Below are 15,566 nucleotides of genomic sequence, written 5' to 3' on the forward strand. Positions count from 1 at the left end.
CACATAAGTACAATCTGTACAATACTCCAGTTACTCTTCATGTATTTACAGCACGCGTAGACATGGACAGGAACATAGGAAGGCATAAATATCACTAACAAAGGAGCAGACCCACCGGCCATCCATTCAACCCATCTCAGGCGCCCAACTGACACTCACAGAACAGTCACATACAGATCCACCCAACATTCTCCTGAGCTGCATTCATGCACCAACATTCTACAGAAACATCCAGGCCAGTGGCTGGACAAGACTACATTACAACAGGGGCCTGGTGACCTTTCCGACAGGTATTGCTCCAATGCAACCTGCCAGAGGCGTAGCCATGATGGTCTAACATTTGGGCACTGAAGCTAAAGAAGTTGGGCACACCTCAGTGACATCAACATCTGTAAATGCCCACATGCTGCTGCGTGGGCATTTGCATATTTCGAGTGCGTCTTGTCCGACCAAGCCCTACCCTGTCCACGCTTCTGCAACTTGCCTTGGACTATGGTAGGGCGCTTTTGACTTTATACTCCAGCCCTCAAAGTTGGGATTATTCAGCCATTACTGTTTTAATAAAGACCTCCAAAGCAAGATGCCTACTGAGTAAAGGTTGGCCTGAGAAGTTTACAATGGAAAGGGGGCATGGCATAATCCCTAAAATTGAAACAATCCTACTCTCACAGTTAAAACAAATGTAAAAGAGACTGCGCCCGACTTAAGTGACATCTAGATAACCAATGACATGCTTGAGACAGTCTAGCATGATGCGGGTACTAGGCAACAGATAAAGGGACTAGTGTTCAGTTAAGAGATGCCAAAAGCTGCACAGGCAGGAATTCCCACCCACTCCAGATCCTAGATTTGGGGAAGGGGATATACAAATTTAATTAACAGGGATCCTTGTGAAGAATTAGACTATCCACAAAGGGGGTGTGCACTCGCCTGGGCTTTTTTGATATTTATTTTTTTAAGACACTGAACGTTGGTAGATAAACCTCTGGGAAATGTGTGGGGCTAATCCGCACACATTTCCCAATTCTCACCGCAGAACAAACAGTCAACGGTACTCTGGGGCACAGAGCCTACCGGTGCCGTCCTCCTGTCATGCTCAGCTAGAATGTGACAGCAACAGGTACATCAAAGCATCTCAAGAAGGGGGAAGGCAACCCTTCTTCCGGCCAGGGCCAGCTTAATTAAAATATCAAAGGCTCCATGGATCTACCCTGCCTATTGTTATGTTCTGTGGGGTGGCAGAGCATAATGAGGAGTTAATTGAAGCTGGCCTGCGAAGAGGCCGTTCATAGAACTAACAAAGGGCAGGAAACCCCAACACCTTTTTGATATGCAACGTGTCAGCTTGAAGCTAGCTCCCCCACCACTCTGTATGAAGGGCAGTGAATGTCATCTCTGGGACAATTGTTCACAGTAGGCAACCCCTTCAGGGTGACCCCCTTTCAGAGGGAAGTAGTATGCGATTTGATGGAGCCCGGTTATTACAAAAAATAAATAAAAAAACAATAATTCTACTTAAAACATCAACATAACCTATTGAATATCATATATATCAGTGATTACCACAGGCAAGTGAACCCAATATATTGCCAATAATAAACAAAACATTTTGTGATATTAACCATTAGTACATCTTTGGAATATCAAATATTTCATCAGTACAAATTGAAAAGGAACTTGTATCTGGGCTCTGACCAACTCTCTCCTGTGGTGGAATTTTATAAAAACAAATGTAGAGTGCCAAGTGCGGGACCTGGTCGGGAACATAGTAAGCTCTAATGGTAGCTAGAACAGTGTCCCTGCATGGGGAACTTACTGTGTCTCAGTTAATGTAGCACGTCAATTCAATGATGATGATGATACCGCACTCGTAGCTGCGGCAATAACGATCCACCACGGGTGGATGAATGATCAGACTGCAGTGGTCCGAGGTCACGACCTATAGGTGAGAAACAGGCTGTCACTATTGGGCCCTACCTCACGCAAAAACCCCCTTCTGTTCAGGCATCCCTGGGAATGGACAAACTTGCCCCACTTTTGAGTAGTCTCCCAAACACTGTATAATTTCAGCGCCCCGTTGCAGGATCTAGCGATCCCCCATTTCCTCTTCTAGTCTGCAAACCTGTTGAGAGGATTATGCAGTATGTGAGACAGCGTCTAAATACCATGCTATAAACATCACCCATTCAAATAAGTTCTGGAGTAGCATATGTGGATGAGAGGGTCCACCTGCAAAAAATGCCACAGACGCGAGGTGTAGCCCTCTTATGCTGCGCGCATACCACCCCCTGATAAGCAATGGGTTGTGCAAGAGTCTCCTTGGGGCCGCTCCATAATCAGGACGGTCTTCCTCCTGTGCAATCTGAACTCTGTTGCCAACCTGAATTGGTTTTACCTGGGTGCCTAAATGAGCCTAACTTCTTGGAACCGGGGAGATCCTGACCCAAATGTTCGACGCAGACACTGTGGTTGCAGCACACTGCTGGCCGGGTTTGTTACTTCCAAGCAGGGCAGGCATCATGGTAATGGCACACCAGGGACTCTAGCTTCCTAGTAGGGCATCATGGCAACCAGACGTCCACGTAGTGTGTGGTCTGTAAATTTATCCCGAAGGCGGCTATCTTGCGGTGGACCGCTGCCGTGAGTGCTAGATAAACTGTCACTGCGGTGTAAAAGTGCACCATCTACTACAGACCAGCTTCTGTTGAATAGTACTCCTCATTTAATCCATTTAAAGAAAAAGATTTAGATCTCTGCGATTTGTAAAAAAAAAAAACAAACAAACAAAAAAAAAGGAGCCAGTAAAGTAGGTGCATATGCAACTTGGTCCGGTCTTAAATTGACTGTCACCGAGATGTGCGGCCCAGCATCTGCATGCCATGAATTTCGATGTAAAAATATTTTGATGAAAAATGAAATCAAAATCAGTGTCAGCACCGACACATGTATTTCACACTGTTCGTAGTTACACCTAAACTAAACAGGTCTGCATCTAATTGACCTCTACCGGTCCTGAGGTGAATGGAGTTTGACTGCGAGATCACTCCCCATATAGATGTTATCAAGTGATACCCCAGTGGTGCATCTGGTGGTTGCCCGTGGTCTCACACGAGTACGACTATTAAAATAGTAAATCACTTAGGCACACTGAGTCCCCACAGTGTACATTACCCCCTCGCTTCAATGTCCACAAAGAATAACAAAAGCAAAATTATGCTCGTCTATATACAGAGTGACTTTGTCTGGTTCATCTCAGAACACTGAGGAGAATACAATGTTTTCTTAGACACAATTTGCATGCAGTACTCTTTTCTCCATTTTGATCTGTGACCATGCATCTCATACTTGCTATTAGAAACATGTGGCTGCGAAACCAACATGAGACGGAGTCAAAACGTTACTGCTACTTCCATCAAATGCCCATCATATGACCACATGGTGAACGTTGACATCAATGTTTTTTGCCCCCCAGTTGTTTAACGCAATGTAGGGTCATGTAGTATAATGGAATCAACTGGTTATGGGTTAAACAATCCGTTCCACTCTATGGCTACATTCAGACCATGACGGACACTGTCCAATATGGAAATCCATAGGTTCTAATTCACCTAGCCTTTTTTCCACCATCACCGCCTCTTTTGCTGAAGCCAACAGTTTGGAGGACAAACCACTTCAGATCACGATCCGAGTGTTTGAGTTGTCTGAAGTGATCCACAAGGGGTTTGTCTGCTACTAGATGGCGGATGCATGAGCGATGCTCAGATTTGTTTGATGGGTCTTTTCGTTTTTACGACAGAGATGAGATCACATGGGCATAGAATGACATACTACCATTCTACTATTGCAGTTGGTGCGTCACTTGAGGTACAGTGGACATTTCTGTGGTTAAATGAAAGTTTTGTCTTGGTATACTGGCATGCTACACACTTCCCACACGTGGTGTCCTTTTTACTGGTAGTCCCCATGATCTCTCCAGTGATGGCTATGTCCTGGGATCGTGGTAGGCATTAACTAGATGATCTCTTAAGTTCCTGTTCTTTTTAAAGACAAAAACTGGTTTCTTCGACATAGTACCAGTGTTCTTTATGAGATGCCAGTGTTTATTATTAATAGTGCTCTTCAAAATATTGCTGATCGGGCTGAATATGGTTACACAGACCAGTCTCTTCAATGGTTCCTTCAAATTTGGTCATGAGGCAGGCTTTGCTGGGAGTGGTGGCTGCCCTTTTGCGAGTAGTTCTTTTTTTTTTTAGGATAAATTATTTGGAGTAGGCGTCGTCGTAATCATTCTGAATGTTTTATGGTCCGCACAATTTCTCTGATTTCTCAGGAATTGTCCATAGGGCAGGTTTTCTTCAAGACCTGCTGGATGGTAACTGTCGTAGTGTAAAAGACTACGGTCCATTTTTTTTAAAAAAAAGTTCAGTTTAGACCTCTGCCCGATTTATAAATGTGTAGGTTCAAGCAAGTCTATGGTGTGGTGATCCCATGTCATTGTGAATTTGATGTGACTGTTGCATAGATTGAGTCACTCAAAGAACGTCATAAGTTGGTCCTCTGTGCCTGTCCAGATGAGAAGCACATTGTCTGTATATCGCTGCCACACCTGGATACCAAGCTTGTGTTGGTTAATATCAGCGTAGATGCGATTCGTTTCGTAGTCTGCATGAAAAAGTTGGCTATGTCTGGTGAGAAAGTAGCACCCATGCTCACACCTTTAATCTGTTTGAATAAAGTATTCTTGAACAGAAGAAAAAATTGTCTACATTCTAAAATTGGTAAGAACAGGTTTACTGTCATCTCGTTTGTCAAAATAAACACCTAATACTTCGAGACATTCGGTTTGGTGAATAGAGGTGTAGAGGGTTTCAACATTCATAGTCACCGGAATGTGCAATTCCCCAACCACTATAGTCTCCAATATATTTAGAGCCTGTGTGTGGTCTTATGAATGAGGCCATTTGCGTTACAAACACAGTGACCGTGCCGAACACTCAGGCCAGGATCTCCGGCGTTCCAAGAAGTTAGGCTCAACTATGCACCCAGGTAAGACCAAATTCAGGTTGGCGACAGAGTTCAGATTGCACGGGAGGAAGACCGCAGATAGTCCTGGTTAGCGAGTGCCCCCCCCCCCCCCAAGGATGCTTGCGCACACCCCATTGCTCATCAGGGGGTGGTGTGCGTGCAGCATAAAAAGAGGCCCACACCTCAAATCTATGTGGCATTTTTGCGAGTGTACTCTCCGTCATCCACATATGCTACTCCAGAGCTTATATTTGATTGGGTGATGCTTATAGCACAGTGTTTAGCCACTGTCTCACATACTGCATAATCCTCTCAACAGGTTTGCAGACTAGAAGAGGAAAGAGGGATCTCTAGACCCTGCAACAGGGCGCTGAAATTATACAGTGTTTGAGAGACTACTCAAAAGTGGGGCAAGTTTGTCCATTCCCCAGGGATGCCTGAACAGAAGGGGGTTTTTGCGTGAGGTAGGGTCCAATAGTGACAGCTTGTTTCTCACGTATAGGTCTCGACCGCGGACCACTACAGTCTGATCATTCATCCACCCATGGTGGATCGTTATTGCCGCAGCTACAACTGCGGGATCATCATCATCATTGAATTTACGTGCTACATTAACTGAGACACAGTAAATTCCCCATGCAGGGACACTGTTCTAGCTACCATTGGAGCTTACTATGTGTTTATCCCGACCAGGTCCCGCACTTGGCACTCCACATTTGTTTTTATAGAATTCCACCACAGGAGAGAGTTCGTCTGAGCACAGATTGTAATTCCCTGTCCCGATGAAGGCTGTCCTCCTTACAGCCACCTGAATAGGCTAAAGGCTGAAACACAGTTGTGTAGACTTTTTAGAATAAACAGTGTCTGTTACACACACCAGGCACTTATTTGTTATTTAAACCAATATGAATACAAATTCCTTTTCAATTATAAAGGAATGTACTGAATAAATATTTGCTATTGCAAAGATGTACCAATGGTTACTATGACAAAATGTGTATGTATGTTTGTTAGGAATGTGTTGGGTTCACTTACCTCTGGTAATCACTGATATATATGAAATGTAATATGTGATGTTGATTAAATCGTTTTTTTTTTTGGGTATAACTGGGCTCACCCCGATCATTTGTTATATAAAAATCTGTATTACGTGGAGCGATCAGGGAATAGCCAGGTACCCCCCCCATTTTACACTATGTGATTTGATGGAGACAGAATGTCTCTTCTCACTCCAAACTTCAAGGGAGACCTGTGCTTTGATCAGGAGTCCCAGAGAGCTCAATTAACCAGAGAGACACTTTGATCCACAACAGACAGGAAGATGGGTGGGACTTCGTAGTACATGTTGTTACCCCTTACCTTTCCTGTTGCAAAGCACTCTGGTTTTGACATCATGCATAACAGAAGATTGTTGGCGGGGACCAAGGATTGGTCGAGTGGGCTTAGCCTGCACCAATCACTGGGCCCCATTTGGCTTTAAAAGAGGGTTGAGCCCCTCTTTTGGGAAATCATCTGATGACTTTGAAAGGAGTAAGAAGCAGAGGCGTTGCTGCGGGGGGGAAGGGGGCTATATCTGTGGGTCTTTCGGTTGTAGCTCATAAGCTTCTATCCGAGGCTATAACCAAAAGACTAGCTAGCCCCGAGTCTTGACAGTCCCAACATTAGTGTAGCCCCAGATCTTGTCCAGACCTAACAACACCTCTGATAAGGACACATTTGGAACCTGGCTGAAGGTACAGTCTGCCTTACAGCTTACACCAGTGAAGGAAGGCCAGGATTTCCAACAGGGAAGCAAGATCCCTCCCCCAAACATCTCCCAGGGAACAGAGGGAGATACCAGACTCATGACCAATCAAGCAGCCCCGGAACCCTTACCCAGCATGCCCCGATAGGTGGGAAGTGTCAGTCTCTGAACAAAGGACAAGGCTGTTGTCTGAAAACATTCTCCTCAGCTTTGGGCCATCCACCTTAAAGGACATGAGTCCTGCGAAGAAGCTATGAGGAGTGCCACGACAAGCATCAACCAGCATCCATATTTTAAGGACTTTCGAGGCAGTCAAGCTCCTCGAGCTGCAACTGGCTGACTGTTGACATGGCGCAATCGCTAAAGCCGTCCGAGACGCCCCAACCAGCGTTCCAGACCCGCCAACCAGCACAGAGACAACAATTGACCCTGAGCTGCTGTGTAGACCAGCCTGCAGCCGTCCTTCCAGCCTCGCTTGCCGCACTGCTTGCTGCCCGATAACAACAGCTGTGTACTGTCTTTAACTCTGTCGCAGGAGCTGCAAAACACCCTGGAACTTACTCATGCCGTCTAGCATCAAGATCATCTCCAACAGCAGTTACATTGGGGTTCTGTTCCTCTAGTCCTTCTCCAAAGGCCCCTAGTGACATTTACGACACATTGCTCCCTTCGTGCTGAAACCAAATCACCTTGAACAGTTAAGACTGATGCTATACGGACTACCCTCCTGTCAGTATCCAGAGTGCATCCCTTTGTTTCGTGAAACGGTCTGTGTCCCTTTACAGGGCGGGTTGTATTTTGTACTGTGCTAGAACAGTCTGTTGCAATAATAAAGTAGATGTGTATACAACCTTCACTGGACTGTCCGTTTTATCATTGGGTAACAATTGTATTTTTGCTGTGTTGCAACTAACCAACGGTAGATAAGCCTGCCGTTCCGTCCAAGTTACCAAAATTGGACAAGGAGGTTTATTATGTACGTGTGTTTCTAATCTGTTCGGATCCCTTGTGGTGTACTAGAGGTGTGGGGCTGATTGATGGTTTAGAAATCGATATTCATCCCATGACCACTGGTGCCCCGGAAGTTGATTTGTCACAATCCTACCACTTTCTTTTTTTTACATGAACAGCCATGTCAAGGATGGGAGTTGGGGGGCGGTTGAGCCTTCTAGTAAAGGAAACCCAGGTTGACATGGTCCATGTCACCCCCCCCTCCTCGTCCTCCCCCCACCCCTGCTCAAGTATCACACAGTGTACACGTTTTTCAACCAGCGCTACAACAACGTGACACGTTAGCGGAGCTCACCGACCAACAGTCTAAAAAAACACCTTCTTGAAACTGAATGCAACGCAAGCTAAACCATCATGCAAGTACCAAAGAACCCCCGAGCCCCCCCCTGGAAATATGCCAGCTGCCTGGGAATCAGTCCTACAAAAAGCACATGATCGTGCACTAGTCGTTGGAGCAGATGGAAATGCAAATCTTCCTTTGATGGGCAGGAACCATCCGCCGGATCCTTGATTAACAGGACTTGCGGGGGGGGGGGGGACCAGCCCTCTCCCGCATGCGGTGACTGACACATCTGCAGATCATGACATGACAGCATGTCAAAGCCACGTCATGCTAGGACGTCACGATGGTTCATTAAACCGCAAGTACACACGCGTGTCAGACGGCTAGCTTTCTGACGGGCATGGAGGAATGGCTGTAGAGCCAGGGGACCCATCACATCTGGTGGTTGTGGCACCCAGTGGAGTAACTTTGCTGAAAATGTTGGGGGGGAGGCGGGGGGAACATGACATTTGAAGAAAAGGTGCCCAAGCCAAATTAATGGGGACAAAATGGTGTGCCATGAAAGTTGGTGCGGGGGACAAACACCCCCGTCTCCCCCTAAAATTACGGCCATGGTGGCACCGGTGCAGGGAAAGGAATTGCACGAGTTCTGGGGCAGGTGCATGGACTCCTTCTCTGCTGGATGAAGTCCCAGCGCTCGCTCTGGGCCAAGCATCTGAAGGGGGGTCAGGAGCAGCCATATTTGGGAATTGCTGGGGACACCATTAGAAATACGGATGCAAAGACCACATGTGTCGCCTTGCCCAATTCCGGTGTCGGTAGAAAGACGAGTGCTTCAGACAGCCTCCATTTTGCCATTTGCGATGCAGGTGTGTCGGGGGCTCGGGGAGAAGAACGTCACAGACGGAACGAGTGCAAAGCCGGCCACTGTCCCAGCAACGACAACAGTGTCAAATGGGACACTGCCATAGTAACACCTGTCATGAAGAGGCTTTCAGGCTTTGGGGGCGGGGGGCTCTGTCCCTCCCTGCAACTGCCCCTTTAACACATATGGTGTCATCATTGCTGGCTGAAACCGTTCTACCTGTCAATTCCCAAAACCACCAAAGGTGACCCAGGCCCCGGGCCGCATGAAATGCGGGACGATAGAGGGTCTGGGAGTTTAGGCGCGGGGTGGGGGAAAACGGCGTGCGTAGGGAGGGGCGTCCAAATGGCGCCACAAGAAACAAAAGCCCAGGAAGGGCAGGAAACAGCACCTGGGAAGGTGCGAATTCTAACAGCAAGCGGTCAGGGGGTAACCCGGCCGCCCCCAGGAAGGAACAAAAGGCCAGGGGGGTACAAGTAAGCCTGGAAAAGGAGAGGCGGCACAAACCAGGTAAGAGCTCACCTCTCTCGGGTAGGCTCTTGTAGAAGGGGGAAGGAAAAACGTGCATGCAGGAGCCAGTACGCCGAGTACTCTCTCGGTACACGGTCCAAAAAAGGAGCGAGCAGGAGTAAGAACGCTGAGTACTCTTTCGGTACATGGTCCAAGAAAAGAAGGAACAGGCAGAAGAAAAACGCTGAGTACTCTTTCGGTACACGGTCCAAGACACGTTGTAGGCGGCATGTGCCCAGGAACGAAGGCTCAGGGATAACAAGGACTCAGGAGGAGCCTTGGGCAGCTTCGGAACTGGACACAATGTGCCCAAAAGCATATGGCTGTGTAATTATTTTTGTTGTGTTGTATTTTCTGTAAGAAAATAAAATGCCTACGGCCTACAACTTTTCCATACACAAGTTGTCTGTGATTTATTACTTAGGTAGGGATCTGGTAAGAGAAGCAAAGTGAACCCACACTACTCAGCCTATAGAACCCACGCGTCTAGTCACGTTTCCAGGCACGAGTACAGTCGGGGGGCAGGAGAGTTCAAGTCGGGTTTGTTTGCCCTGTGTGGACGTTATCTTTGGAGACATTGGACCAGATGCTCAAAGATTTGCACTGGAACAAACCGGAGATGTAGCAGGTGCAAATCCGAAATGCTCCCGGCCGTGCACCTCACTCACAAAGGCAGAAAGGAGCAAATCTGGAGATGCCTGGAGCATCCCAGAGATCCTCATTCGCAAATGTGATTCTTAAAGTATTTCTCAGATTTGCTCCAAATGTAGCCTTTGTGAATCAGGTACAAGCCAGTCTTGGCAAATCAGATGCTTGGGACCATCGGACATTTGCTCCAGGTCAAATGCTCTGGAATCGGGGCAGGCAGGCAGATTTTTTTTTTAGTACAATTCAGACCAACAGCTCATTTAAAGGTTCTGGTGCAGCTAGTCCTGGGGACTTATTGAGCTACCCCACCTCTGACCTCCACCCGGTCCTCCACACCAACCGCACAATCCATACAAACTTTGCATGGTCTCTCCCATTTATCCAAGCAGATTCGTGCTAGGTGGTCAACCGCGTTTTCGAATACACACTCAATATTTTAATCTTGGCATCAATGACCAAGTGTTAATCGATTTTGGAGGTGGTATGGGGTGGTCGGGGGGAAGAGGTTAAAAAAAAAAAAAACACTTAATCGCATTCAGATGAGCACATGCAATCCTACAGTGGGCATGGATTGAAGAAACACCCAAAACCATGGTTATGTAACAGACACAGGGACTCTTGTATAAACTTCCATTGTGGGGACCTAGTAGTAACTCACCTGCCTGCTGAAGTCCAGCCCATTTCTGTCACTCCCTGAATGAAAGGAGATAAACAAAAAGTCAGGTTATTTTTTAAATTTGGTTATAGATGCACAAGCTCTACTTCTATTAATTTCAGTAAAGAAGTGCCAGCAATCCATTGAAATAGAGATTCTTGCAATGTGATCCTACAGGCAATGGAAGGTTTATTATTTTACAGAGCCTCTAAAGCCGACACGTGTTTCGACCCTGCAGGATTGTAGCCTAGAGAAAGACCTATAGGTCTTTCTCTAGGCTACAAATTATATGAAATTCAAGGTTCTAGTGTGTTGTAGCGGTTAACCTGCCCCTGGGCTCCTACTCAAGTTATTTTGGCATTTTGTTCAGCTGGATTGTTTGGCTTCATAATATGTTGTTCAGGATTGTTACAGGTCCTGATGTGTGTGGCAGCAGCAACCCGCCTGCGCGAGTCTCTGCACCAATAACTTAGTCATATCCAAGCACAGATCCAAATGTGTCTACATGCTCCCAACGTACACACACATTTAGTTTATTTTTATAAACTACTCAAAACAGGTAGCTTTTGACAGAATGTGTACAGTCGGAACGGATAGCACTGTGGGACTGAACACACACACACACACACACACACACACAAAAATGGAGGAGGGCATCACAGGTGCTTCTTAGTCAAAGAATTGCTCCCTTGACCAAAAGCCTTTGTTAAGCTGCCTGTAACAGGACTAAAATAATAAACCTTATTTGCATCTTGGAAGAACCCTCCATCCATCACCCTACCACCCCAGCGCATGCCCTGTTCCAACCGAAGAATGTAAATATTCCCCCTGGAATATGCAAAGCCGCCTCCATGCAAATCTACCGAAACCCTTAATCCCTAGCAACCGAGAGCGTGACGAGTTCTCGTCGGTGAGACGTTCTCGCTCTCTTTCCAAAGGTAGGGTCAGGTCAGATCGAACTCGATGAGGTTGTGGTCTTTTGGTCGGTCGCAAATTAGGGGTTACATGGGTAGGCTCTACCTTCGCTTCCAACCCAGAAGAAGCAGGGTATAAAGTAAAAAAGGCCAATATAAAAATAAAAAAAACATGTAAATTAATTGATATTAACTTTGCTTGCAATATTAAATAGGATGCTTTAAAATTCTCACCTTTTGCAATCATTAAGCATTCATGCAAATGCGACAAGTCATACGTCTCGATAGGGTGTATGACCATTTGCCATACATCAGCATCATGTTAAAATTGCTCATTTTACATGAACCAAACCATCCAAACAGTAGACTAGCCCAGGCAGGAAGTAAATTCACAGAGAATGGCTCCATCAGAAAAAGGGATCCCACTTCACATCAACCTAATTTAGAGCGGCTTTCCAATCTAAAGAGTGGGAGAATTAAACCAGTCCTTTCATCCAGGGTCACATCATACACGCGTATACTAAAGGTGGATGAACCATCTCAAATCAGGTTCACATGCATCCCAAAACAGAAAGGTTTCAATTAGTGCCAGTGATTCCAGTCTGTGTTTAGAAAGATTAAGCCCCCATTTGATCAGATACACAAAAGTACACGTTGTATCATCCCAGCTCAAATCGGACAGAGTTGTAACGATCCATTTAATTCTGATTTTAGGCCTTTATTCAAATCAATGGGTAGCTATTGTTTGAACTGCTTCGCAGTGAACTGGTTCGAAGCGAATCGAACCACAAACTAGGCAAATTAGGCTTCAGTTTGCATCTCCCGTCAGCTTTGCAGGGGTTGACCGATTAAAACCATTACTCCAGAATGCAAGCTCAGTACCCGAAGGATCGTCCTTGCCAGCTTATAACAACCCCCAAATATTAGATTGCCAGCTTACTGCTAAAAACACAGCCAACCGCCATATTTTAAAGTTCTCCTTAATCGCCAATGGCTATAAACATTATGTCCCCAAGTCCGCTCTTTGCCCCAAACTCGTCCGAAAAAACAAGTGACTCAAGCAGGGAGGGGGCTGCAACACAATTCGCCAGATGTTTTGTACTAGGACTCCCATGATCCCTCACAATGGACTATGCTGGCTGGTGCTGATGGATGTTGTAGTCCAAAAACTTAAGAGCCAAAGGCTGCAGACCCCTGTTCAAATGAACTTGATCTCGGCGTACGGAATGATCACCCAAACCTCACTTTATGGAAATTGACCTCGCTTCATTACTCCTGTAGGGGTAGATTTTAGGCCGATTGAATAGCATATTCTTGCCTCACTATCCTACAGGCATGAAGAACTGAGCCCACCGTTCCAAAGGATGGTCCACAGCGTTGCAAGGACGGGGGAAGCGCATGGCACACAGTGCAAGCAAGTGGATTGTTGGGTCGCGTCGGTTGGGGGTGGGTTGAAAGCAAAAAAGCGCCATACATGGGGGATGCAGATTTAGTCGCAACCACTAGGCTAGACTTGCTACTTCACCTAGCATGGATGTACAGCAGAAGTAGTTCTTGACTTCTGCTTATTATATCTTTTTCCCTTTGTACTTTTTTGTCTGGTTGGATTGCAAATCTACACATTATGCAATGTGTGACGAAGTACTGATTTATTTTTAAATTGAGGTTTATTAATAAAATGAAATTATATAATATATATATCATGGCCACGGTAGTGGCCATGTAGTTATGGTTAAGTTGCTGTTTCCATGGGAAGAGGCCTTTTTGGGTGGCTTATAACTTCGCTCTCCCTGGACGAATCCTCACCAAACTTTGCAAAAAAAGTATATGGCCCACTCTGGTTTTGCAAAGTTTGGTGAGGTTTGGTCCGGGGGGGCAAAGGTATAAGGGGGTCCCAAAACTTTTTTTCCCATAGACTGAATGGGGAAAAAAAAAAAACTTTGCTCACGCCTACAGCCCAAACCGCTGGACGGATTTTCACCAAATTTGGACCAGAAGCAGCGGCTTGGTCCCGAAAGCGGGCTTTTACAAATTTGGTGAAAATCCGTCCAGTTTTTTTTTTTTTAAATGACCAAAAAGTAGGTAACAAAAAATTAGTGATATCTATGTTCAGTCCGCGGACACACTTCCCTGTTCACTCCGTGGACAGGGTCCTTATTGCCTGGGCGATGTGATTCGTGTCCGCAGACATTGGACGCGTTCGCTGATTGGGTGGTTGAGAGCTTGTGGTGCGTCAGATTTTCTGGGCACATCCGCCATCTTGTATTTGCGGACATCCGCGGGACAACACGGCGAAACTTGGTGGAAAAATACTATTTAGTCAAGTGTGTCGGCGTGTAAGACAGTTTGGGGAGGGTGGGGAAGTAAGCGATGGGTTAAATGTTGCATCTATTTAGGTGGCAGGCACCCCTGTTGTATTCGTTCTGACCGCGGACAATACGGGTGTCCTGAAAAAAAAATTATATATTTTTTTTTTATTACAAAATTGTTCTGCCCGATAGCTCAATAGGAAAATTCAAACAGATAGCTCAATAGGAAAATTCAAACAGATAGCTCAATAGGAAAATTCAAACAGATAGCTCAATAGGAAAATTCAACCAACTATCAGATTGATGCACAACACAAAGTTGCGCTTTTTTCACAATTCCTGTCATTTCAAACCAGAATAGTGCTCTTCCCTGAATTGGAGCACTGCTCACTAGCACTTAGGTTATGTTATAGGTTGTCACCTAATTTGGGGTATGTTGTTTGTGTAGCAGTATAATACGTATGTTTGCCCCTTTACCTCCATCATTGTGTTAAATGGATGCAGATGGCAGCCTGGAGGGTGAGGGGGAACCTGACCAACTTGGGCAGGATGCCTAGATGAAAGACCTGGTTGGGGGTGGGGAGGGAATTGGGGGTGCTTTCCATAGGGTGTTCAGGGTAACCCCCCCAGCCCCCAACCCCCATGGGTGTAAAATGCCTGTTGAAGTCACTACGAGAAAGCTTAAAAAGGAGGCGGTTTGTAGAAGCGGCCTCCCAACATGTGGGATAAATACATGGACCATTCCTTTCCCCTTTTTGGTATCATGGCCATGGACAAAATTAATATGGGTGTGGATCAGTCTCAAGGGGTGGTGACCCCCCAACTCTAGGGTACGCGGCAGGAGTCAGAATACCCACTGTTCAGAAACCTGAAGAAAAAAAAAATTACAAGGGAAAAGGGATGGGTTTACTTATGCAGGAAAGGAAACATTGAGGGTATGCATCCATTTCATTGCATCCCAGAAATGCTCAACTTGGTGCCAACGACTGGGCCACAGATCTCTGGCATATGTTGAGGGGTGGAATGGTTTACAGGGAATTATGGAGATGGTCAGTGGTGGACAGGCAAAACAGCCGAGTCTTTAATAGAGGGTGCTTAACATTGACCCCATGGAATATCTGTGGCTACCTGAAGTTGAAAGGATTGGTTCCCTCAGAACTAATGGGGGGAAGGAGTGCTATTGTTGCAGCTCAGAGGGGCTAGTGGCCATCGTCTCCTGTAAGGGTTTCACACTTTCAAAGTTGCCATCAAGAGCAAGCAAGGAAGGCCATCTGGAGGCCTGGCAATTGACCTAAATTATGCCTCCAAAAATTACAACAGAGGTGAACTCGAAGGATCATATGGGTGTGAACCTACTTCTTCCCACCTCAACTGCTAACCTGCTAATCGTCAATCTCTCCTTCAACCATTCGAACACCAAGATGGCAGACCTTTTGCTCACAAACTGGTCAGGGAGGGGAGACAAAGAGCTTATAGTGGTGGGGGATTTTAACTCAGCCTGTGTACCACCACACTGTAAGGAGGGGTTGGTGAAGCTTGCAACACGCCCCACTCGTTCTGTACATCCGGGCATAGCGTGGAATAACTACCTAGAGCATTGGGG

General features: G+C 46.1%; 1 protein-coding gene across 3 annotated transcripts in view; it reads right to left on the reverse strand.

Moving 5' to 3' along the window:
• The window catches only part of POU2F3 (POU class 2 homeobox 3), a 316,144-nt gene that overhangs the window by 94,470 nt on the left and 206,108 nt on the right, over nt 1-15,566 (reverse strand). For all 3 annotated transcript variants that reach the window (XM_069614340.1, XM_069614342.1, XM_069614341.1), the window contains one exon: nt 10,745-10,779. In XM_069614340.1, coding sequence (XP_069470441.1) covers nt 10,745-10,779 — 35 coding nt within the window. The remainder of the gene's footprint in view (nt 1-10,744; nt 10,780-15,566) is intronic.

This window comes from Ambystoma mexicanum, chromosome 9, assembly GCF_040938575.1.
Source record: "Ambystoma mexicanum isolate Mex_15411 chromosome 9, UKY_AmexF1_1, whole genome shotgun sequence".
Taxonomy (NCBI): Eukaryota; Metazoa; Chordata; class Amphibia; order Caudata; family Ambystomatidae; genus Ambystoma; species Ambystoma mexicanum.